We start from the raw sequence: 26,941 nt of genomic DNA, 5'->3' as shown, positions 1-26,941 counted from the left end.
GACACCAGGCAGCAATCGATGGTAAATGTATCCAGTAGTGTGCATTGCATTTATCCCTGACCGACCATTTCCACAATCGGCAGCCATCGACAAGAGCAACGAGCCCGGTGCCGTTATGTGTCTCTTTGAGTAATTGGATTATCCTGTTTATGATGCGATTCTTATCCGAAATCAGAGCAATTGCTGTTGTTTCTGCAAATGAGCGGGGGGGTGCGGGCCAGTTCGTGGCTACGGTCCGGAACACGGTCCAGGCAGCACACTGCAATGCCAGTGTCAGGGAAGCCAAACTTCTTCACTACGATTGACTGATGTACTGATAGTGGCGGCGAATGTCATTTATGTTGCCGTTCAGGGTCGACGATGGTACCGCACTTGGCTTGCAGTGGAAGTATTAGCTTAGCTCCCGGACACTGGATTTCTTCTGTGCGTGTAGTCACTTCGAGCGACTGGCTAAAGTGATGAGAACGCAGCATTTGTTGTGATACGTCTTATTGGTGGGCTCTTTATCGTCCCTACCCAAAGATCGATGGTTCGATGTAAAAGGAAATTTGTTTAGAGCGTGACACGTCAGGCAATCAGGTTTATATGCTCTGGTAGGCTTGTACAATAATATGCCCATGATATGGTTAGATATGGTAAAGATAGCTGTCTAGCCGAGTAAATGACTTATAAGATAATGCTGAAGAAGAAATTAATTAATATTTGACGTATCAAGAAGAGAAAAAGAGAAACCATTCATTCCAAACCCCTTTTCTACATCCATTAACGAACGCTTGTTTTTCCGTTCGTACAAGTATATGTATATTATGTGAATTTTGGCACGAGCCCACAGTATCCCGTCAGTTACAACATTGTATCTGTAATGGCTCAGCTTCCATTAACAGGTAATCTTCTACCTGCCAGCTGGTGGGTCGTGCAGGTAGCTGTCACTTTTCCTTTTATCCTTCTTTGTCCTCGGTACACAGCACCGACGGTGATGATGAGAACCCTCGAAGCTGTGCAATTGCTTGCCCTTTTCTGGTCCATCAGAATCGTGTGCCCTTCCTTTCAATGGCTCGTCGGCTTCGCACACGGAACCTTTTGTAACGTTATCGATAATGTCTTCCTTACAGCTGCCTTTATACGCAACCCCTAACACGGTTAGCAACTGGCACCGGATTCAGCTGCTGCTCACGGATAGATGATGGATGTTTTTTACCGACTTGTGCCGCTTCCCCATCCCACACCTAACAACACACAAGCCTCGTGTCGTGCAAGGCTACGCAGCACAGACGGTACACCCCTCCCGAGCGTAGCGTGCCATGTGTTCGGAAGCCTTTCGGATGGTCGCCTTTTCTGCTTGACAAACATGGAAATGATCAGTAGTCCCGACAGCGAACTATGGATAATACTTCCGTATGTCAGCTTTTGCTCGCTCGCTGCAGGGTTTTCTGTACATCGACGCTACGCTCCTTCGCACTTTCAGCATGCCCGAAGGGCCGGCACTTTTCACGGTGGAAGTGCCAAACACTTGCAATCAATTATGCATCATGCGATCGCTCGCTGGCTTGGTGTGGCGAAGTTTGAAAGCAGACAGGAATGCTCAGGCAAGCATGTTTGGACAGCGGCACTGCTATGCCCTTTTGCCCATATAGCCCATGCCACACAGTCTAGCCTGTCCGGGTGCCTTTGCGTCATTTACTCTCGGGAAATGGTGAAGGCGTTGCTGCTTGATTGAATCAGAATGTGTACACGATGCCTCTGCCTCCAATGTAAGTCGCTTGGGACAAGGGAAAGTTTCGTCTTTAAACTCACAGTTTCATTCAGAGGTTATTGGTTATACAATTTTTGGAAAAAGTTCTTAGCACTGTTTTCGAATTAAAATTACATAATTTTTTGTTCATTTACGAACGTTACGTTTGTTTTTACATTTTCTTGTAAATTAATTATCTCACCGTTTATGCTGCGTGCTTCCTCGGTCCCAAAATCTCGGAAGCAATCTAATCCTTTTAGAAACCCCACACTCACCTCATTCGAAGAAGGAATCGAAGCAATGCTTTTATCTTCAAAATAAATTAAAGGTCCCAGCGCTCAGCGGCTCTCAGCTACTTCAAAAGCAATAAGAAACGTATCGAACGCTTCGCCGCGTTTCACAATCTGTGCCCGTCCCGCTTTCAACCGCCAGCGTTAAATCAATCGCTTGTCGCTTTCCCAAAAGAATGTTCACTAATCCCATCTGCGGATGACACAGACGATCGAAATATGGTCGCCGTACAATGCATTGGGTATGTGTGTTATTAAACAGTTGGCAAACGAAGAAACGGGAAGCGCAAAGAAGGAGAGAAAAAATCATAACAAAAAAAGGTTCTACCAACATAAAAAGGATCCTTATCCGCTTGTTTTCCTCCGTCGGGGGGGTTTTTTTTCTAGTGAAATATTTTAGCCCCAAATATGTGCGTACACGGATGCCCTGGGGCTGTACAAAGGCCACACATGTGCAGGGGATGCTTTTGAAAATCAATGAAAAATGTTCATCTTCGATTTATACGGTCGTTCTAATTCCTTTCCCGAATCCCGCACATTTCCTGCCGTATCGGTGAGAGTTTTCTTTTCCTTCTTTACTGTAATGTAATTGTATTTTCGCTTGCCTGATGTGGTACACGTGTGCTGCCTTAGGAAAAGTCCAACTTACGCAGCAAACGTAGAGAACGACCTGTCGTTTAGCAATGCTGCAGAAAATATGAACATTTTGAACCGACAAAATTACTGCTAGCAAATCCCATCGCTTTCCTGGTTGGGCACTCAAACTCAAAGGGCAAATAAAAGCTTGTTTCTTTAGATAATATTGATCTTCAAAAAAAAAAAAAAGTCGTTTATTCGCTATTCACCTGTGCTAAACTCTACGCACCTTTCGCAACAAGATTAACAGCGCAAACATAATTGTAACTTCGGCAATAGGTAGCGCCTGAAGACGACAAATGTAAACATGGCCAGACGTCGGGTTTGCGCAATGGTTCCGAAAATAAAGAAGGATTAGTAACTGAATTTACTCAGGTAAAAGCTTTTCCTCGTTAATCTCAGCCAGCTCAGCCGGCATGCGAAGGTTGGACGGCGGAACAAAACAGGCCGAAACAGATTGTACTAAATTAATTTTGCATCCGCAGAAACCGTAAACAACACAGGCGCGATAAATAAACACACGGTCAATGGAATTTGCGAGGCTTCGATCTGTAAACCAGGGGGAAGGTGAGGGTTGGAGGCTGGTCGTGAGCGTTCCGCGCACTAACCATAACGTGTTCGGAATGGTTGAACACTTTTAAATTCATTTCAAACCCATTTCCATTCCTGGTATTTGGAGGCAATGGAGGCATTTGCAATGAGGATTTACATTTACCAGTAACAAAAAAACCCCCTCAATAAAGCTTAGTACGGCGTTGATGGTCTCGTTCTAAAGCAAAGCGTTAGGCGTAACGTTTCTTTGCTACGTTTTAAGGTGACGGTAACGTAACTTCAAAGAGTTTTGCGTTCGGTGGCTCCCGATTTCGTAGAATGAAAAATTCGGCTCTACTCGCAAGCCATTAACTCTTCCTCGGTTGGGCGGGAAGAGTTTGTAAGTGGATTTTCGATCGTTTCGGAGAAGTTGGTATACCATACTGTATGTACTTTGCAAAACGCACCATATTTTAGCTTTGCTTAAATATGTTTACTACCTCCGTCATTATAATTCAAGTCGCGGAGGGAGTGGGGTAATGAGTTTCGGCTGCATTCCATTAAGCATTTTGTTGCTATCATCAATTCCACTGGAGTGAAAGTATCGCATATCAAAATCTCAGTATTACATCATTCTGCATGAGAACGCTTTTTTATATTATTTTTTGCGTGGGACATTTTTCCACGCAGCACCCTTGTGCCAATTATTCATTGCCATCGGGATGTTGGGGGTGGCGGGTAATGTCTGCCAACCTTTAATAATTATTATTCATTTCACTTAACCCGGACAGCATCATGGCACTGTAATACCAATCAATTTATTACTTCCTTTTTCGCCTTTATTTGGAACAGAAATTTGCATCGTACGGTGCAATTGCATTACGGTGAAAAGGCATCGTACAAATGCAGGTAAAAGGAATTGTTCTGCCTTGTGCCGTGTTCAACTGCATCACCTCCAACTGTTGCGGCGGAGCGTGAAAGCTAGTGGGAAGGTATAGCGGGTCACCGGGGTACATCACGTATGAAACATTCCCAGATCCATCGAGCAAAACAAAAAATATACGGAACGCCATTGAAGCGATGCCATCGCTCGGAATGCTGCCAGATAATTGATAAATAACGAATCAGAAATCATACACAGCAAAATGGATTACTTTTATTTCGTACTTATTTCACACGAAATTTTAAATTCCATTAATATCATTCCTTTCGTGTAAATGGAACAAAACTTCCTCGCGATCCCCGCCCTAGCTGCACGGTTCACGGCAAAAGGCACACCTCATAAACCCTATTTTTGACTCGGGTCCAAAACACTCAAATCCAACGACCGCTGGAAGCGCATGGTGCTGTCAGGACCACCAACCAGTCCAACCACTCTAGGTCACCGAAACGACCGAAAACTAAACCCACTGACGAGTCACACAGCCAGCTGCATTCGAGCGCCTCGTACGTTCGTCGGTGGTTTAGCCGGCGCTGGGAGTTGCCTGCGGTTGCCCGAACCACCGTACGTCCATTCTTGCAGAGCCTGTTCTGTTTGCAGTTTGTGTGTTGTGGCGCACTAACCAATACCACTGACCTCCTGCAAATGAGCTGCCTGAGCGTGCTGAGGTGGCCCAGGAGTGGAGATTTATGAATAGTAAAAACGCACTCGTTATTTCGTTGTAATTAATATCGTACCTCTTTCCTGCAGGCTCGTTGCGAACGTCTGTAGCGTGCATGCTAATGGAGGCTAAAGGCGGCACACGTTGTAGAGGTTTGTTGAAGTGATTTTTCTAGTTTAAATTGTTTACCCTGGCTGGAATGAAATCCAGTGACATGGTTGTGCTAATGGGTTGAAGCATGTGTGTTTTGGATTCGTCGTTTGTTGATTAGTTCTATCAATTAACCGTGTTTTGCTTATTGTTTACCGTGCACGATGAATGGGAAATTAATTTTGGAAAAAGGAGAAATGGCTTACACGCCGAAAAGAATGAAGAGCGCTACCAGAAGTAACAATGAGCAATTGAACATTTTTGCAAGGTTGACTGTTAACTAAACCTAAAAAAACCCTTATTTTAAACAAAATTATCACAAAAGGTAGTGTTTTTTTCCAGTCGAAAAAAAATAAATAAATAAGAGCTAGTATTAATATAAAAAAAACCTTGTTGCCATTTGGAACATGATTTTCTATTTTTTATCCTAATTATGTATGATCTTTTGCTATGACGAAGCAATCCGTGAAAAGCAAATTAGAATGAATAAAAACAGTTAGTTTAATATAAGCCCATAGGCCTTTTGGGCTGAAATTCAGCTTTTGAATAGAAAGCTAAAAAACATGAAAAAATAAACTATTTATTAGTTTTCTCCTTTTCATATTCTTTTGAACAGTGTAAGTTGGGAAAATTGTTATTGTTTCCATCCTTCTTATTTCCTTTGCTTTGGTACCAACAGGGGAATTTAGCAAGAAAATGCTACAATGTAACGCTTGTTTTGTTTTATCTCCTGCTTCAATCATTTCAGGATCGCCGGACCACGGTCGGAACGTCGGCCGTGAACGTTTCTACCAGCTGCGGCGAACGCACGGACAACAGTAGACGGCAATCAAATCCCAATTATGTACAAAATGAAACAGCACCACGCTACGGTACAGCAGGCACAAAAAACCAGCAAGCACCGCCAGCCCGGAAGCGAAAGTTCAACGAAAGTCATCGATGCCCAGATAGCGATCGTGGCGACAGTAGTACAGTAGAGGCGCAACCTTGGCCGATGTAGTAAACCCTCCTCCCAAAGGGGATGCCGTGGTTGGCAGTGTGTCGTCGTCCACCATGGACGCAGCACCATTAAGTATTGCTGTTTATGACGGTCGGGACTGATAAATGATACACCCGGTGGACACGGCGTAGTGTGTTGTGCAGTGTTCCGTTTCTCGGCCGCCCGTGCGCTTACCAATCGGAGGACGTTTGCACATCGGAACCAGGTCGGCCTCGCGGGGCCTGTTTGGAAAGTGTTGCCCCGGTGTGCTGGTGTATTGTTGTCCGCTGCGAGACAAAGAGCGGTCGGTCGCATCTTATCGGTCGTTTGCTGTTGACAAAATGTTTCCCACTGTGAGCGAAGAAAAACGACCGAGGAAGATTATTGCCTGGCGATTTGTAGCAATTTCTTTCGCTGCGCTGCCGTGTGCCGAGATGTTGTGGTGGAAATAAAAGGCGAGCGAGTGTGGATGTGTGGTTGTGTTTATGTCGGATAAGCTCACAGTGCAGCCAGCATTGTGCGGCGTGTGTGTGTGTGTTGTGTTGGTTGAGATCATCCGATTCGTTTCTTCCGCTGCAAACGGTCGTACGGCGTGAACATTCATAACTCTCACAGTGCTAATGAGACAGTGTGTGATGGTATCGCTTGTGACAATCGTTTTCCAGCAATGGCAACGGGAAAACGGGAATGGAGCGCCGCATCTAATGAGGCACCGGGAAGCGAACCAGACACCAACACTATTACGGTGGCTAACAAACAAACAAGCAAACGCGTTGCACCCGTCATCTAATGAACCAGAACCCGGTTTTGCGACAGTGTTCACTTCGGGGCGATCGAAATGCGCCTAGGGTCGAATGAAATCATCAAACGGTTCCGTGTCCGGGCAGTGTACCAATGGCCGGGCCAGTGGTCGGCCCTATCCCGTTTGCAATTAGTTCTAGTGCACCAATAACGACGAGTCAATAAATTGCAGCGGAATTGCTTCGGATTGACGGTAGGGGCCACATTAAAAGCAGAAAAATGCTCTCAGCCAGGAAGCGTACGGCTGCTTCACCACCATCCGCAGCATCATCATCATCATCATTACCGAGTCTGGCTAGGTGTGTAGCGATAGTGCGCGCGAGGAAAAAGTGTTTTTCGATGAGCAAACAGTGAATAGAAACGATCAACGAATCTCGGCCGTGGTGCAGGAAACGGTTGAAGTGCGCACAGCATCGTCATAAAATGTTGTTTTTAATAGTGCGCGCATTTGATGGTGCTTAGTGTAGATAGGGAGCGAGTGAGTGATAGAAAAAGAGAGAGAGAGAAAGAGAGAGAGAGAGAGAGAGTGAAGAAAAAAACGATAAAAAGTGAAAAAACGACCATCGCTGCTAGTTTTCTCAAGTAACTTACCCCAGCGACCAAGCTGCTTCCTTCCTAAGTGATGCCATTAGCGATCGCGTAGAAAAATCGTTTCCGCTGCACGGTGTGTGTGTGTGTATGTTTGTGTGTCCAGAAGTACTGCACCATTTAAGCTAGTGTTTTGAAGTGTGCAGCAAATGCGCAAAAACCGACCCCCACCCTTCCAGGCGAATACGGTTCGCTCTCGCAATGTGCATCCGCTTCGAGCACGAGTCACGTAGATCGAGTAATTCTACAGCATTAGCTGAAGTGCAAACGCTGCCCCGGCTGCAAGTGCGGCGAATAATTTACCCCACAAACAAACATCTCATGTTAATGGGCAGTTGAATGAATGGTTTAACAGCTGGTGCTGGAGTAACATAACGCGCGAAAGTAGCAAAACAAAAACACACACTTATACGTAAGCAAGAAGCTCGTCAATCCATTAACCGAACGCGGAAACACACGCCCAAAGCATACACGCCCCGCTCGAAGAGTTGACCGTCCGATTGTAAATAGTGGAGAGGGTAGATACAGCACGTAGAAAACAAACGCGTTTCGTCAATAGTCTGGCCGGACCTGTAGCCTAACTGCAGCTGGTCGTAACTTGCAACTGTGTCTGGCTGGGTGTCGTTTTCAAAGCCCGAAGCGGATAGCGAGCGGAAACATGATGTTCGTGAAATTCCAGTACTTTTGCATCGTTTATTTTTTGCTGGTGCGCTTCCTGAACGGTGCCACGATGGATCTGTACAAAAATTCGCGCCTCGGCAACCGGATCGTGCAGACGCGGTACGGCCGTCTGCAGGGGCTCGTGCTGCCGCTGGACGGATACAAATTTCTCAAACCCATCGAAGCGTTCCTGGGCGTCCCGTACGCCACACCGCCAACTAAAATGAACAGGTAGGTGGGGGGGGAGGTTTCGTTTCGACGCTCGAGTTATTGTAATACTGTTTAACTTAATTTAATGCAATGACCAGGCGCCTCCATTACCGCGTTTATCCTTCGTTGCCAGGACACTTTGTTGTGGGGAATGTTTCGTTTTTGATATTGTGAAGTTTGGCTCAATATCATAGAAAAAAGAAACACTCAATTTATATATGACTATTGAATGATTTTCTAAAAATACTGGGCGTCTCCCTTTCTTATCCCTTTTGCTGTGGCTTATTTGAATCGTTTCATTTCCAATGCCTAGACAATTACATATTTTTACGAAAACAGTAAAAATTTACTCACATAAAAATGATATTACGAACGTGCATACTAAATGTACCAAAAAATGGGAAAAAAATAAACACCCAAACAATGCAAAATCGTTCACCATAAAACGTCACGCTGATAGGTGAATCCTTTTATTGTTAATCAAAAACTTTTCGGTCACTGCTGCACGCTTACTCTCCCATCGTTCCATGCTTAATAGGAGCAATCTTTCATGGCACTGTCACTTTTATTTTCGAAACTGTTATTAAATTTTACTAAGCCTCTTTTTTGGCCGTGCTGCACAAGAGCTGTTGGCATAAACCAGAAACGAATGTTTTCATTTTGACATAGATTGAAAAGGGTTTCGCTGCTGCAGGATGGGAAGTTGCTATTTTGCTGTTTTTGTTGTTGTTGTTGTTGTTGGATTTTCTATCCACTCGCGACCCTCCGGGCAGCAGGAAGTCTTCTGTTTTTTTTTTTGCTAGCTGTTTTCCATTTATGCTCCTGAACGTTCTTGAACAAAAAGTGATAAATGATGTAATTTATCAATTAACACCATTCACGGTCCGTTTTTTTTTTTGACACTGTCGTACGAAAACTTCGTAGCATGTAACATAGACCAGCAGAAGCAAAACCAAAAGGGAAAAAGAAAGTTTGGACCGCTGCTTTTTTCTCATCACTCTCAAATTTTAATGTCAATGTAACACTCACTACCGAGAGGCGATTTGATGTTGCATCAAACAGAGCATTTTTTAATTAAAACTTCATTTCACTGGACCGTGGCTACTAAACTATACAATTGAAAGTCATTTAATGTTTTAACTTCTACTCAAGCATAAGTTTTTAATCCACTTCAGTTTTGGTGCATTTACATTGTAGTATCTACTTGTATTATTTAGATTAACATTAATTACGACATCGACCGTAGTTTCGTCAAAATTATTTCCTCTACTGCCGTTAAGGAAAGTGCATCGCAAATTACAATTTTTTCTGGTTTTTATTTCTGATTTTTAAGTGATATGGATTCATCATAAAGTATATTTAGGGCGAAATAACAGTCTCGTTTACGCAAATACACAGTATTGTTCTGAAAATTTGTCCCAGGAAGCTGTACGGTATGCTTTGTTTAATAAAACAATTTTCAATACCTTGGCTGAAATAAATCAATCATCACGCCAACTAATCTAATACTGAAATACACATCGTTTGCATATATGAGACTAAATGAAGTGTCCCGTAAACAAGAATCAGAAATACTTGAACATTTGTTTCGAAACACTCGCAGACAAACCCTGTAAACAACCAGGTTGACACAATTCAGCAAAGAAATGACGTTAAAGTAGTTGTAACACTGGAAGAAATCCTACACGAACTTTTACTCCCCAAAGTTCCAATGCTGCAGCTGTCAAGCTTGTTACAACAGTGATATTGTGCAAAAGTTTAATTCAATCAATGCACCACTCGGCAAACGTTATCCCGAGCAAAACTATAATCATATACCACCGTGAAGTGGCATCCTTGCGGTGCGGTTTGTTTGCAGCATCTCTTTTGCGGTAAAAGCTCGAACGCACAACTTTGTTACTGAGAAGCGTTTGTAGAGCGTACACAAAAAAACATATACATACCGGTAGCTTGATGTTCTGCGAAACATATCGCCCGAAGCAAGACATCGGTTTGATACGTGAAAAACCATGACATTACACACGCCAAAAAACCCCCGGGAGAAAATCTATTTATAAACTTCTCCTCTCGAAGGGCACAATGGAATGGGTACGATCGTGCAGTGAGGGAAGGCAAGCAAAATCTATCTAACACTGTTCATATTGTGTTCAAGGGATGGAAACGCACTGGGTTTTTTGTTTCGAGCAAGTTCCTAGAACTTTTACGAACAGATGGTTACAATTCGATTGGACCTAGGATTCACATCCGCCGGTGTGAGTGAATCGAAAAGTTGTTGATACGTTTTAAATTATGACTTGGAAAAAGTTTAAAAGTATGCCTGACAGAGCACAAGCGAAAAAAAACCATACATGAACTACTACATACCTGTGGTTGAGGAAGGATCTTCGGAATTAATGTAGTAGAAAGGGGCTTTTACGATATTAGCCAGTTGTTTTATATGGAGTATGATACTGGGCGGCTGAAATCATTCCTATACTCCATATAAAACAATATGCAAAATTAACCATAAATGCTCAGCTTAGCTTATTTTAGCCTGAAAATGTGAAAATAAACGCTGATTCATCGCAGACTCGATCAGGCTAGCTCATGAAGGATTGATTTATTACTGAACGATAAATATTGTGTCAAGAAAGGTTAACGATAAATATTGTGTCAAGAAAGGCTACGAATTAGTTCGATCCAATATTTAAGTTTAAAAAGAGGCATTTTAACTCATTTTAATCAAAAAAAAAGAAAGAAAAATATTTTAAAATGCATCTTTGTTTGTTCTCAATTGCTGAAATCCAAAATGGCAGAGCGTAACTGTCAAAGGGATACAACTCAGATGCTGAATACTGTTTCATTGACAGTCTGAAATGTTCAGCCTACTGCCTTAAAATATAGAACAGGTCGGTATCACAAAAAACAATAATGGAAAAAATATCTGTATCTTAAAAAGTTAAAAGTAAAACAGCGTTTGCCAAACCTTTATATAACCTAAAAATATTGGACTGATGAAATAAGACTGTTAACAGGACTAGTCGAACAGTCGCGTATCCTCAAAGCGTTCGTTTTTATCCTCATCATTACATTTCGTGGCACTTTGCCATACCGTAATTTATTGTCAATCACGAATGGCCTTGCAACAGTCAAATACACTCTTGCGACCTGATTCGGCGTACGAACAAAAAACCACTAGAAAACCAAAACCATAACCCGGAGAAATCGATGAAATAGCACATAAACTAGTTTGATTGACGATTCCATAGCCGCTATTCCTATTTGTTCCAAATAGTACAAAAAAAACCCCCAAAAAGAAAAAGCATACAGTGCTTGGCAAACGTTTGATTCGGTGGTGGCGAGGCACACGAAATAAAAATGTGCCATGTAAAGCAGCTGGCCTAAAGTTGGAATGAAAGGTGGCCCCGAGCACGGCTACACCATTGCCGATTTGCATACGCGTTTTTCACTCACCTTTTTACATTTTCCACGCCCAGGCTAAGCCACTTCTTCTTCTTCTCGTACCCCTTTTGCTGGTGCTACTAATGCGAATCAATCGTAGCAACATTCGTAACATTGATAAAGCTAATGGAGCACGTTTCGGTTTTATTTGTCACACGCACGAACATGGCAGCGTGGCACATTGCGCCGTACCGTTAGGCCGCGTGAGTGTGTTTGAGTGTGTATGTTGATTTTCCTATGAATTTCGAACGCTTCCCTTATCGGTCACGTTTCTCTCACCTGGTCTTTTCTCTCATTTTGCATACATGGTAATAGCGCAGTGTGGTAAATCTGTGCCAGGGATGACACTTTCAATTTGTTTATTTCTCTTTTTTTGCCAGCGAACAGCCGGTATAATGCTGCGCTGTCAACGTTTTCTCTGGCAAAGCATTACCGTGGAGTAAATGTGCCGATTGGCACTTACTGGCGGTGGTCGCATTTTTGTTCCATTGGACTAATTTGGGTTTGTGTGATGGTTTTATTTTAACCAGGTCCAAATATTGCTTACTGCAGCAAAACGTCCTACACTCGCAAAACTATGCTTGAAATAATACTAACCATACAAGATTTGAAGTCTAATTGTAGAAACAGTTTTTATCAGATTTTGGTAGATCAAACCCGCTTAAAACATAAATTAGATTTATATTATTCGTTTAATAATTTTCATGTACTATCTAAAATCTTCATTAAAAAGACAGCCAAGACGGGCCAGTTTTTGGTGTTGCACACAGTTCATTTTATAGAGATCAAACAAGCACCATTAGTTACTAAATCACGCGCCAAATTTAAAGATTTTTCTAACCCCAATAAACATGTGAATAAACGCTCGTTCGTTGTTGTTCGTGTTTGTTTTTTTATTAAAACATGCCGTTTTGCAAAAAAGATAGAAATAGGTATAAAATAATTTAAAAATGCAGATTTTAGATTTTTTATTTAATTGCGTCAGACATGCCGTTATTATGAACATTTCATCTCTTATTGCACCATATCACACATTGCACCCAAGAACAGACAATCGGGATGAGTTTGAAACAGTTTTAAACACTTTTATGAGCTAATTCAAGTGAGCCTATAAGTTCACCGAGCATTTCCTGTGCAAAATGAAATTGCACAGCCATAATGTTGATGTGTAAAACGATTTCTTGCGCACTCTCTCGTATCGTATTTTTGCTCGAATCAGACGAAAGTATCTGAAACTTAAGAAATGCTCGTTTGACCATAAACAGCGTGTTGTTATTGTTGGTTTGCTAAAGAAAAAAAAACAACAATAGCACACACGCTTACAGACACACATTTACGTCATGCATGGTGGGGCATAGCACGTCGTAAGAACGGGCCTTGTAACAAATTTCCAGTACGAGCATATTTTCCACTCGACCGACTCTCGCTGCTGCTGGTGCTGCTGGCCTCCATAATAATTTCCCCAAACTGTTCCGCCACCGGGCGGATCGCTACGCGTGACCTCGCTCACAGTTGCGAGACACCATTGGCGGTATTGCTGTTTCGTGGAAAAAATCAGACGCCTTACTTTCGCCAACAATGCCTCTCGTGCTTTGTGCTTTTTTTGTTTTTGTTTTGCTCTTTTGCTTTCATCAGGCATCATTCTTCTTGTTATTCAATTTGGCACGGTTCGTTTCGTTTTCGGGGTGTTGTTTTTTTTAGCTATTTTGTGTGCCCAAAAGAGAGGCCACCCGACGGCCACACTAAAATCGTTTTGCTCTTGCGGGGCTGTAAGCGTGTAGCAAAAATAGCTAACATACCATCACACTATTACCATGCAGCTATAAACCGTGGCCGACAATTGCAAAACGGGTGGGCCGTTTGGAAATGTTTTTGTTTTTTTTTTTTTCACACGCTCGCCGAGCACGTGAACCTTAGGCAATAAAAGTTTGCGAGTCTTACTGCAGCGTTTGTTGTTGTTAAAAGTTTGTTTCGCCTGACTTGTGCTGCATTCGCTCGCGCGCGTGTGTGTGTGTGTGTGTGTGTGTGTGTGAGGTGTAATTTTTATCAATTTTCCATGTAATTGGAGAAAGAAATGTACAGTAACGATGTGTTTGGGTTTGCTGTAGTGATGTCATTTTTGGTAGAATCATGCGGTTATTTGAACACAGTTTTATTTGTAGCTGCCGGAAATTTGTTTCGTTTTTAGGGTGAACAAAAACAATTGAGAAGATAAACAGCTATTTCCCGAGAATTTCCAGAACATCCTGCTCTAAGAACATCAACATCGGTGATTGCCAGCGTTATGCTTGTTTGGTACTATTATCCTACACTCACGCGGCTAATACAGCTACGTGTCAAGCTGCCTCATCCAAAAGCTTACACAAAAAGCTTACAGTTTTTCTATTTTTGCTTTTCTTTAGAAAACTCAATCCAAGCAAAACGAACAATCTCACGTTTGGACAGAATTACCATTGACAAGGGCAATTCACTGTTTGCAGTACGTACAAAATGTATAAAAATATTGATTATACACAGCAAACTCGGTCGAATGAAAGCTAAAACGAATGGAACTTGAAGAAATAGCGTCGACACCGTTCTTCACTCCGCTGGACTGTGCGCTTCGTTCTTAGTCGCGGTCAACGCGGTTCTTCAGAGTCGCCCTACTGAAAAGCCCGTCTATTTCATCGACCGTGGAGCACCCTTAATAGCGCTGGCGCCAATGGCTATCGGCAATCGCACGAACGAAAGTGGCCCACAGTAAGCCCTAAGTTTGTCTAAATATATACACAAACACATACATGCACAAACACCAGCGTCTAAATGGACAATCGTCGAGACCCAAACAAAGGGAAGCGGAAAGCCCGAGAAAGCTAAAGGCTTTTAGTTCGAAAAGCTTACCGCTCAGTCTTACCCGCGTTGGTTGGTATGTACTGGAACCAAAAAAATGAAATGGTAGGGTAAATGTGGCAGGCATAATGGACAGACACGGAGTGGCATTTTGACGCGACGAAAAGGCATTTAGCAAAGTAATGGTGCGGGCCCTACCGCCAGCAGGCATCGTGTTCCACTTCGACACAAATTGTATCGCATGGTGTCAGTTTGGCTGACGGTCGTTTGGCTTTTGTCGGGCTCATCGAAGTAATTTTTCATTTCGGGTTTACGTCCGTGCAATTTGGCCCCATCAATAGCGCTGCACACAAAGCCGGACTGCCGCGCGTGAGGATGAGCATGATTTCACACCCCAAGGTCAGCTCGAGCAGCAGTCGGGCGTTGATGCTGAGCTGTGCGTACGAGTGGTATTATTGGGCCATTAATTTTGTGCAGGCAAAAACGCGGCTGGGGTGAAATGCACACTTACTGTGTGTTACAAATAATTTATCAGCAATCATTAATATTTCATAACCATAAAAATAGAAAGCTGCCGATGGAGGCGCCTGGTGTTTTAGGAGTGTTTGTGTTCGCTTCATAATTTCAGGGGCCAGACTTTTACTTCTTGTTCAAGCTGTACCCCCAAACCAATCACAACAAATTCTAGACTCTTTGGTATTGCATTGTTTTAAGTCTCGACACTGTTCTATTTTAAGGGCAAGAAATTGTGTGAATTTTTCATGAAGCTTTCACTCAACGTGTACATCTTGCGCATGGAGTGTGAATCATTGCGAATGCCGCTGAATGCAAACGACACTAATAAAGTCAATAAAACGCCAATAGCTCGACATCGGGGGTGTCTGTTTGAACAACTCTAAATCGATGTTCGTTTGACTTTCATCTATTTTTAACGGTTCGCAAAATGAGGGTGCTGTGCGCCGCCCGAAGCTAATTGGACGTGATAGAAAGATGCATCGCGTCTTATTTATATTGAAATCAATCACAACACGTTTTGCCAATTACACTTGCCTATTGCGTGGTAGTTTCATTGTTTCCAAAGAAAAATGATAGTAAAAATAGGAACATTTGAATAAAAAACATCATACTTTCTACATCATAGAATATAACGCCGTTTGATGACTCTAGTCTGTGTAATGTGCAATATTCCTTGGAAGTTTATGAATTTAAAATTGCAATTCCTTATCTACTACCATCAAATATTCCTGCGTGAAAGCAAACAATTTGCATTCGCAAGAAGAAGAAAATTGTAACAGTAGGTATTTGTTCGCAGTCTGTTTCAATAGTTCCTGAAAGCATTCCAGAAAAATAGACTGCCGGTTATAGGTAAGGATTTTTTCCCCTGAGTTCTCATCCTGCAGTTAAAAACACTTTTGCACGCCACCGTACAGTAGCCTAGTGCTGTACTAAATCCTATACAATGCCCATGCATTATTGAAAACATTTCACGATCAAACAACGCGCTCAAGATGAAGTTTGCTAACTCAATTTGTTTATTCCCTTTTCGCTACTTGCTCACACTTGATCTCGCTCAGGTATGTGTCGAACCCAACAACAACAACAACAACGACGGCAACAACAACAACAACAACAACAACGGCAACGCGATTGAAAAGCCAAAAAGTGCAGCGAAAGGCAAACGGTGGAAAAAAGTATGCGCCCTCTGTGTGGCCTTCCTTCGCCATCAACCTCAACCTACGGTCACCTTCGCCATCTGGCGTTGGCAAACTTTCCGCCAATCTGCAGCGAACCTACGTGACGCGTTCGCCGGCGGTAATCGAAAACTTGACGCATCGAAAGTTTTTTTTTTCACCGTTTCTCGTCAGTTGCTCCCTGATCCGTCAACCCCATTCACCGTTCCGCTTTGGAATCGATTCGGGCTGGGCTTTCAGTGCAGGCAGGCAAGCAGGCTAGGGCTAGGATGAGCATTGCGAATTTTTCCAATGAAGTTACTCCACTCGGCTGATGTCTGCCGGCTGACAGTCTTCCTTTTTTGTTGTCCTTGGTACATTGAACAAAACTTTGTGCTTAGGAACAGTTTATGAAAGTTGTGTTCTGTATGGATGGGTTTTGTTCGTGCTGTGAGCTGGCAGACAAAATTTAGTTTTTTCTTCGCATTCTCCATCGCAAGGAATACTTTTTTTCCTTTTTTTTACCAAAAGTGTGTAAGCTAATTACCGTTTGGTATCAGTTTTGTCCATAGTGATAGCATTACCTTAACCGAACGATGCCACTATTGACTAGAAGTAGGATATAGCTTTATCTGAAAAAAGTCTTTTCAAAGTCTATCAAACTTTTTCCCGGCTGCCATGGCTGCCAGCAGCAATGGCCTTTGCGGGTAGCTGTTGTTTGATTTTATTTTAATGATAATGGAATCGAAACATAAACAATAAAGCAGCAGCGCAGCCAAGGCTGAAGTTAAATAGCTGTTGGTGCTGCTAAGTTTTCAACGTGAGGAAGATACATTTCATTGTTCGGTAGGTCTACAAAATTGATGTTTTATTTGATGATCATTCACTAGAACGGAAATGGCTTGGATCAAACAAGTACGTACGGAGTAATTGTTTTTTTGAAAAGGTTTTGTTTATTTTTGGTGAGTTTTACAGAGAAACATAAATCAAGCATTAATTGCCAATTAAATCGGCAAACTTGTAAACATGCCATCTTTTGCTAAACAAAGAAAACAAACGGTTCGATTGGAGTCCAGGTTCGAATAAGAATTGTATTTAGTTTGGCTTCGTTATTATGTTTTACAACTATTTATTAACGAAATAAAGTGCTGAGGGCAGCTATTAAATGATTACTTAGAGCATCACTTCCAATTTCTGCTCATTATCAATGATCCTAAATTACTCTCAAGATTCGTGCGTATCAACTCGAGTGGAGGATACAGATATCGTATTAAAAAAAAAAAAAAACAATGTTTCCCATGTCTTCATTTACATCGACATCAAGGAATTGTCCCATTGGAGGGTAAAATCCAACCAACATGCTAATCACTCTCCCAATAGAGAGATATATTGAACCATTTTGCCAACGTTCGAACCTTATCTATCTGTGGCTGTGCCTTACCTTACCTTAGCAGCACACTTCAGCAAAACGAACAACTATTTCAACGATCTCAGTTGACGTCCTCTCCTCGCCAGTACGCTACCCTACGTCTGCTCCAAACGTAGCGAGAGGAACTGGCTACTTCAACACTTTCGGCTGGCGGTACCAGAAAGCTGCAACTGTCTCGCAGTGTGGCTCGAAACATAATTAACGTCATGTTTGCACATAAATTAGGACTACTGTGAGCGTGTTTGTAAACATGGCACATAGCTCTGCCACACTCACAGTGTGCCAACGGGCGCCCGTGTCTTCCCACCCATCCCAATTCCAATTGGGGCTCCCACCCCCTTTCTCGCTTTTATGATGAGGTTTTGGACCGGGCTGGGTCCTGTTTGTGTGTGTTTGGCAGTGGGACTGTGGACTGTGTAAAATAAATTACCATCGGAATCGAACTTCTCAGCATTGTCGATAAATCTCAAAGCACTGTACCGGCGTTGTTGTAGTGCTTGCGAGAAAGCACAGCAACCGTTCCCGTGTTTGTGAGCCACACGCCACCATGGCATGGTACTCTCACTCTCCCCCGCACACCGTCCCGAAAAAGCATAACTAATGTGGAACGGGCGGGAAGTGGCCGCCCAGCGCAGTCCAGGAATGTAAGCACGAGAGTCGAAGCGAGCGTACGCCCAAATGATTTTATTCGGAGATACTGTAGAATTAGCAATTATACAGTCAATCCCAGGTTCGGCCGGTTCTGCCGAGAGCACGGCTGGGTGCTTGAGAGTTTGAATCCAGCACTGAAATGCCACACAATTACACACGCACACATATACACGGGCCGAAACTATAACGATTGCACGAGCCGCAAACAGAACCGTTGCCAACTACCTAATGTCTACTACCTCAATATAATGGAATCGGTATGTAAATGCCCTTTCGCGCTTTTGCTACTATCGCTTCGAACGGTCGGGTGCCGTTCCGACGCACCAGTTCTTTCGTCCCCGCCGGGCAGCTAAGGCTTTGAGTGAGAGCGGGTGGGCCTGAAACCAGCGGGAAGAGAGCATGTCGAAAATTATCGCCCCTGTTAAGCTGTGTGACACGCAATCCGCTCGCCGTGAACCGGCACACCCGTTCGAGAAAAGGTCGTCGTGGTCGTTTTCGATTTATCGGGGTAGACGCCACCAGCCACTACGCCGTCACAAATGTACGATTGCGACGTGATACCATCTTTGCCAGCCTACACATACGCGGCCCCCGTATGGTACGTCTGAGCTGGTGCGCGCGGGTTTTGGGCGAGCCCATTCGCACGTATTAAGCTTAATACGGTCTTCGGCATTACTGCCAGCGGGTGATACGGCCGATACGTGATACGAGCGGCCCGTTGGGCGATGTGCGTTCCCTTTCGGTGATATAAATTAAAGTTTAATAATCGCATCAGAAAACGGGGATGGTCGGATCTCTGGTCGCGGTAATGTAGTTGAGTACCAGCGAGCGTTGTTTTACAGTGTGTCTGTGTGGCTGCGTTGTATGTTTGAGTCAAAAGCAATGCGGCCACGCTTCCAACAGGATCAACGCTCTGTGGGGGATTTCAAATTTTCTCGCATGAATTGTTAACTATTTTAATCAATGGTTTACTATTTTAGCTTGTAATGTAAAGTTATTTTGTGTAGGTTTGCATCACTTGGACACAACTTTCTCTGTAAAGAGCGCACAGAGTAAGAGTACAGAGTAAAAGTGTAGCGAGCGGTGACTCTTTTCAAATAACTCTTCAACTCTATTGAAACTAAAAGTTCAAAGTCTGAACGCATTTTGTGTGATGGTTTGCGTGTGCCGTGTACATACACAGAATTTTTTGCAAACGCAATTACTGGGCGTACAAACTTACTGTCAAATTGTGACGCAACCGTGAAGCCGAAAATTGAGGAAATGTGATGCCATTTGACGCAAAAGCTCAATGTTCCGTTAGTGATGGAATTTTTAGATTTACAGTTATTTGAAGTATGTCAAGATATACAAATGTTTTTATAACTGCAAAACAATCACTTTTCCCAAAGAAAATTACACGTTTTCTACAAACCATAATGCACAGGAGCATGACGAAAAAAACACATTTTTCTGACTAATCTGCTTGATATCGATATGGTTCCTAGAGTTGTGCTATTGTGTTTCTATAGTGGTGCATGCGGTGGTGGTGGTTAAAACATAAAATTATTTAATTGAATCTGAAGTTTGAAGCTAGTTTGATTTGAATAGCGATGAACATTTTCAGAATATCGAATATCGACATAAATTATTTGTTTGAAATGTATCATTTACAGATTTCGACAGCGTTTGTTTTGCCGTTGCTTATATGTCCAAAAAACGTTGCAGGTGATCAAAAACATCCTAAAAATATATCCACTATGATATTTGTAGTAAAAGTACCTTCAATGGCTGTTCTATATAAATAAAAGAAGAATGACTGTGTGTCTTCTAATACATCGAATGGATAGTAATTCAGCAGATTTCAACCAATGTTGGTACTATCATCACAATTTGTGTATTAAAAGTACTGTAAATAAAGCTGAAAACTCTTCAGCATGGCCTTAATGGATACGGCGCTCCTCTATTCTAGATCTAGCACATGCCATACACCAATCCGGCACAGTATTGATCTTCCATAAGCGCCGCTTAAAACCATTTGCTCAGTTTTTCCCTGCACTAAGCAAACGAAACCCGTTTTAGAAAGGTTTGGCAGCAAATTTGTGCACCACATACACACAGACACATACTCTCTCACAAAAAAAGCTCTCGGATTAGGCACCGCTCGAGAAGAAGTTTGCGTTACTACCCCGTTCCCGATCGGCACGATGAAGTCAATCCGGCCGTTGTTCGGTTGCATGGCGACTTAATCCTTGGTCTTATCGATTTTGAACATCCACTCAGATTGGCCAACCTGCAGCCCACTGCTGGAATGAAAGGTAGAAACGTACACAGCTTGAATTTGCACAGCACAAAACTTTTTACCTTTTACCATATAAAAGCATAGTATACACCAAAAAAAAACTATGAACTCATTTCAATTAGCACGTGTACGTAACACACAGAAGAAAAAAAAACAAACACCATCTGAAACAGCGTGCAGCATTGCAAGAAGGGCATTTATGGGGTTTTTCCCCCCCCCCCATTCACAATGCTACCTGGTCCAGAGTTTGAAGAGAAGGATTCAACCCGTCAGCAACTTTTGCTGGGAAACGAAGGCGGAAAATCCCAAACCAGAACACACAGACACACCCTTATATACACATCGGGAGAAAAGTGGTTTTTGTAGGTTTCTGTAAATATCATATCTTTAGGATTAGCTGTCCCCAGGAATATGGCTTGAGTTTGCGAGCGTGTGTTTGTCCGTCAGCACATTATCTCCTTCTTTCTTTCCATTTAGTTTCAGTGGTGTAGGTAGTTTTCTGTAGCGATTAATAACACACGTCAGCGACAAACGTGTGTACGAGGCGCGGCCATATTACCTGTTCCGGAATCGGTAAGCAGCTGAGATTAAACATAATTTGTGAGTGCTAGTGCCTAGTCCAGGATGCCATATTTTCATCCCAAAACGCACCGCTCCTACGCTACCTACTCCTCCCCGCTCTATAAAGTCAGATTGTCCCCCGGTAGGAAAGTGGTGGTAGAAAAACGTGCACTGCCGAACGATGCTCCTGTCGCACTTGAGTTTCCTCTCCACAAATTTGGTTGCCGCTCCATAATCGGTGCCGCTTTTCGGTGGTTTGGGGGGGGGGGGGATGGGGGGGTGGTGCCTAGGTTCGTTCGCTGTGTCCCGGAACTCATCTAAAAATATTGTACCCAGGTGCAACATTTACCATGATGTACGAGCTTCCTACCAGCGGACGGGGGCTCTGTGTGACATTTGTTTTCAGCACCATAATCCAGCGTGAAGGATCAAATGTATTTGCCAGCGTCGCCAGGCGCACACCTTTTTCACGTACCGCCGGGCGGGCCGGGGCCGAGCACATTCATTTGTCACTTCTGGCAAAACTCGCTTTCCCGTGTTTACCACTCTATGCTACCTTAGGCCTAGTTGTACGGGAAACCCCTTAACAGCCCTCTCTCTCTCGCACACACATACGCACGCACACGTACCCGGGTAGAGCATTTTGTTTAAACTTTAACATAACAAGCGCTTGTAATGCTTATCCAGCCAGCTGCGTATTTCATTAGCATCAGTTATCCGCCAGGCCGGGGTACGCGAAAGGTTGAATAGCTAACAAGCCACCCACCGTGCAAACGACGGTTCCTAGTTTCTAGACTAGTTAACTCTTTCCTGTTCGGCTGTACGGTGGGAGGTGGCGCTGAGCGAAGCGGAGAGGTGCAAATGGGATAACAAACAGCCAGCCTTCCACTACAGCGGAGCACTATAATGATTAGCTTCATCATCAGCAGCAGCAGGTGTGCGTGGTGTGAAATTGTTTGAAAATTCATACAAACGCTACAAATTGTGCTTCATGCGAGATTGAATTTCCACTCCTCTAGCCCGAAAGGCGTACCTTTCTGTGCCGTTTGCAGCTATCTAGCGGTTGAAAGATGGCTCTTCTACTGACCCTATCGATCATGTGCTTTAGCGGAAAGACGTGCACCAACAGCAGAAAAAAAAATGCTTTTACCACTTACGCTACACGTACAAAACCCAGGAAACCATTAATGTAGCATAAATGACGAAAAAAAAACACGCTCCCCAATGTTTACCGCACAGTCATCAATGAGTACGCAGCCCGATCAGCACGGTGGCGGACCTTCATTAGCGCACCATGACGTGCTCAAGCCGGTTGCGGTGTACCGTCACTGCTCGAGCTCATTACGGTGCTGCTCCCTGTGCCTGTTTTGCGTGGCCTCCCAACACGGTCGGTCGGCTTATCAAAGATTCATCGACCCACACACACCCACCCACGCTTCATCAAACCGCGCGTTGTGGTGAAGCGCTCGCACCAAACCATCATTAAGCTAACCTGCTCGCTGCACCGACAGCGCCTGGCACAGCGCCCGTGACGGTTACAGCACCAGACACGGGCAAGTCACGCCAGCAGAATGGCGTGAAAGATCAAACCCGCTGGGGTCAGATGGTGGTACCAAAATCCGAACCCCACCAAAGCACCAGTCGCACTCGAAGGTGTATCGTTTGCGCGTGTAATCTGCGCTCAAATAATAGGTGACAATAGTGATAGTAACGGAACGGAATTCCCCGCACCTCCCTACGCTAATCATACACATCAGTGAAGACCGTGGGGCACGCTGGCATTTCACCTGCGCTATTGTAGCTATGCTGCCTACGGTTATCGGTAAATGTATGCACCCTGCCGATAGGACGACAGAAAGCTCAGCTACAGAGGGCAGAATAAAATAGGGAGTAAAAAGCATCCCGTTGGCTCATATTGCCCTGTTTGTTAGTGCATTGTGTTGTTTAACGAATGCCAGGGGTTCATGAAACGCCATCAGCACGGTTCCCGGGAGCACATGTCACAGGATATGCGCCGTGAAGGGGCCGTTCTGTTTGTGAGTGTGTTTGTGTGCGTTGACGAGCGGGACTTCTTGCGCGCTTTGTGCTTACACGTAATGGTTGAGTAGCAGCAGGTCCCGGCATCTAATCCTGATGTGGAATAAATTACGGGGAACTTCTGAAAAGTGATGCCGATGGCTGCCAAAGGGACTGAGCATCCGTTTACGATTGCGAGCAAAAAGCACTCTAAAAGAGACTTCATTAAACAAACTAAAATAGTCTTAAAATGGCAACACAAAAGCTAACATTTTCGAACGAACAATGAAAGCGCAGGTGTAAGAAAAGTTTTTTAATCAATGGAAGGGTATATATCATGTGTTTTGAACGATTTAAACTTTTAAACGAGCACTTTTAAAAATGAAAACAACTCAAAAGCATCCATTCCACACAGCATGAAACTTTTAAAATATATAACTTTATATCAAATCGAAAAAGTAATATAAATTTAATTAAATTACTAATTGTTTTAATGAAGAAAAGTTCAAATATCGAAAAACTAAACTAAATAAAAGCAAATTAGGAAAATGAGATCGATAAATAACAATATTTAAAAGCTTTGGATACTTGTAACAAATTATGAAAAGTCCCATTCTCTTATTGCATCTCTTAAAAAAAAACACACGTTTCGTTTGCTAGCAATAATGTCCAGTCCTATTTCAACAAATACACCAAGCACGCTTGCACCACCGAGGGGAAAAGCTCCAAAAGCGTATCGGAATGAATTTACCATATCCCAAACAGTTATCATTGAACGCTTTCCATCCGCCCAGCCGCAAACGCTGGCCCGCACTACCCGCGCCTTTTTTCCTTGCATGCGATGAAATGTACCGATAGCATTTAGCCCAATTGAATTGAGAATCCTGTGCGCGATTTCGTGTTCCCGGCGTAGCACACGCACACGCCGGGCCCGTTCAATAACGCCGTGATCTGTGAATGGAATGCAAAATCAGGCCCATGATACCCGGCCCACCGGGTATCGTCCACCGCACGATCAATTTCACCACGCGCCATGTAGCGCAGTGGCACGAAATTCAGCTGGCATTCGTCCGGGTTCAGCATTTTGCGCACACACAAAACCGGACATAGACACACAGCCACATAGCGATGTAGGCCTGATTCGATACAGCCCACGACAGCCGAACCATCTTCGCTTGAATGGTACTTTGCGCGGCAATACCACCGAACCGAATGGCTGACCGATACGTTGCGGGCAGGACACATTCGTTTCGGTTCGCGAGTCACCAGAGAGCCATCAAACGCGGTGGCTTCCATAATTGATCCCTCCTGCCACTCTGTCTCCCCCGCCCAACCCCTCGAAGCGATCGAAAGCCTAGATGCAGGGGTTTCAACAGGGTGTGTTTACGTGATTCGACCGACTCACCGAACGGTCGGGATAGGGTGGACGCGGAAAGCACCAAACCTTTTCTGTTTTCCTCTTTGTTCCGTGTTACCTATTCGGTGGCTTGCTTTTTGCTTTTGGCCATTCACACCGGGACTGGGACCACCCGAAGTGCCCTAAGAGGTCAGTGACGATTTATTTACGCTCGGACACTTGGGGTACATACCGGGGCGGTCCCAAGCTCCCAGATCTAATCGACCAGAATACTAAGCACACTGGAAGGACTCCAGAATGAGAAAATAGAGGAGAGGGATAGAGAGAGAGACAGGAAAAAGCTCACACATTCCCACCAAAGAAAGAGCGGTGCGGAAATCTGGCGAAATTCGTCGTGCACGTGCCGGACGAAAATCACGTCCAAGCGCGCGCCGCGTCTTGACGAAATGACGCAGCCTCAAAAGCGTTGGCCAATGGCTCAAACGAAACAAACAAAAACAAAAAAGAAACTCCAGGTTTACCGGTACCGCTCGGTGGTTCGCACGTTATGAAAACGTAAATAGGTTTGCCTAGTTTTTCAGCACCGTACGCAACCGAAAACGGAATACTTTGCGCACGCGGTTGCCGGGAGGGGCGGGTTTCTTTTCCTTTTGGTCATTAAAATTTCTTCACGTTTGGAATAAATTTTCATTAGACAGACACTTACAGTGGCGTTGACGAAGTCACGTCCCGGTTGAAGGTAAGCACATCGGTGAGTGGGGTGGCAGTAGCGGTTGCTGCACTGAAGGGAAATGCAAACGTATGCATCGTACAGCGTGAGCTGTCGCTACGTTTGGTGCTACAAAAGTCATTTGAATGGGTTATGGAAGGAGTGCATATTTGCTATGAAAATAAATCACTCGCCTTGTTTTGCTTGAAAATAACATACGTCGATTATTATATGAGTGTATATTTTTTTCTCACTTTGCGTGTTTTAAGGGACTTTCGACATGATCTTTCCATTATTGGATTATTGGAACGATTGTGCACTTTTTCGGTACGGCCATATTTGTTTAACACGAGGCTTCGCTAACTGTGCAGACACAAAATGCGAAATCCTAATCGAAACGATATGACAATCACCAGTTAAATGTTGTACAGGTAACGCATCGAATCTTACCTAACCCTTTCCTCATTGTAAACTCAACCCTTTGCTCAATCCTTTCATTAATGTTATTATTTAGTTTTATTCAAAGTATAAATTTTATTGAATGGACTATCCAAAATCTACTACTGGAAAGGTTTTCAAATGCCAATTTTACCTAACCAGTCAATTACCTTAAATCTGCTGAGAGTCGATGATACTTTCGGTTAAGCGGAGTTTGCACAACATAGAGGTTGTTCTTACGCGCTAGAGGGAGTTAGAGGTGACAGTGTAAACACATTAATAACACATAAAGACTTTAATCGTATGTCGTATAAACATGGGCAAATTGAATCAGAACGGAATGATTCATTCCAATCTTTACACTGAGTGAACGAGTACGGCACCGGCAGATAAATGGAAATGATTCTTCCGCACGCTAGCAGTGTGGTATTGATTCTCCGCACGGAAACTATCCATACCGATCATTAAAGTGTGCGACAAACAACCGTACGCGGTGCGATGTTCTTCTACTCAAATAATCAGCATGCTTTTTCGCTCTGGTAGATTTGAAAGTGTGTTGACTAGAACGAGAAAGCATGATGATTCTGTTATCCATGTTAGATTTTAGAAGAGAAACCCCGTATTGGCTTTGAATGTAGGAACAAGATTCGCCCCACGGACTATAGTATAGCGATTTTTTTAACCTTACAATTGATTGAAAGAGTGCTATGAATCTGTTGAATTGAATGGCGATTAATTTAAATTTTTAAACAAAATACTTTAGACAAATAAAACACAAAATAAATAACGATATAAGAAAATTAAACAAATCGTGATCAATTTAAAGTTGGGTTGAGCATTAAAACAACTTTTAATTCCTATTTCTCAGCGTGTAAACGGAATTTTGTAAAAATAAAAATTTAAAATAGGATGAACATTTTTGCAGCCTAAAATCGATATTAAAATTCATACCGCAACTCGGCCGTGCGAAAGAATCACCGCCCGCGTTCAGTTCATTTTACTGAGCGAACTGGACCACACCTGATCTTTAAAAAGAAACATTTTTCACATAACTAATGTCGTTCGATCGTCATAACAAATGTCGGTCTATTAGTAGAGGAGTGCGTTAAGTTGAAAATCATATTGAAATTCAGTAAACGAATTAGAGGGTTGCCTATTTGAGAGGTATTGGTCATCTTAATGAGCAATTATGTGCACTTTTTTTAATAATTAGAAATATATGAATATTTTTTCATTGAAAACATGTTGCTACATTCAACATTCTGAAACACTCGGGCCTCAAACTCATAGCGAACACGTACGCACATATACAAAAACAAACTCGAAAACAGTTTACAATGTGATACTAAAAGTACTTAAAACTGTTTTCCAAACAGGCCCA

At 43.3% G+C, this 26,941-nt stretch overlaps 1 protein-coding gene across 13 annotated transcripts in view; it reads left to right on the top strand.

The window, feature by feature from the left end:
• LOC121587827 (neuroligin-3) overlaps window positions 1-26,941 on the top strand; it is an 81,994-nt gene that overhangs the window by 6,785 nt on the left and 48,268 nt on the right. For 12 of the 13 annotated variants that reach the window (XM_041905015.1, XM_041905011.1, XM_041905012.1 and 9 more), the window contains exon 3: window positions 5,689-8,199. In XM_041905015.1, the coding sequence (XP_041760949.1) occupies window positions 7,967-8,199 (233 nt within the window). In that variant the 5' untranslated portion in view covers window positions 5,689-7,966. Of the gene's footprint in view, window positions 1-4,893; window positions 4,943-5,688; window positions 8,200-26,941 lie in introns of those variants that run through there. The other variant, XM_041905020.1, reaches the window with a different exon arrangement.

This window comes from Anopheles merus, chromosome 2R, assembly GCF_017562075.2.
Source record: "Anopheles merus strain MAF chromosome 2R, AmerM5.1, whole genome shotgun sequence".
Classification (NCBI taxonomy): Eukaryota; Metazoa; Arthropoda; class Insecta; order Diptera; family Culicidae; genus Anopheles; species Anopheles merus.
Note: the sequence above shows the minus strand (reverse complement) of the source record. Positions and strands in the feature narration are given on the sequence as shown.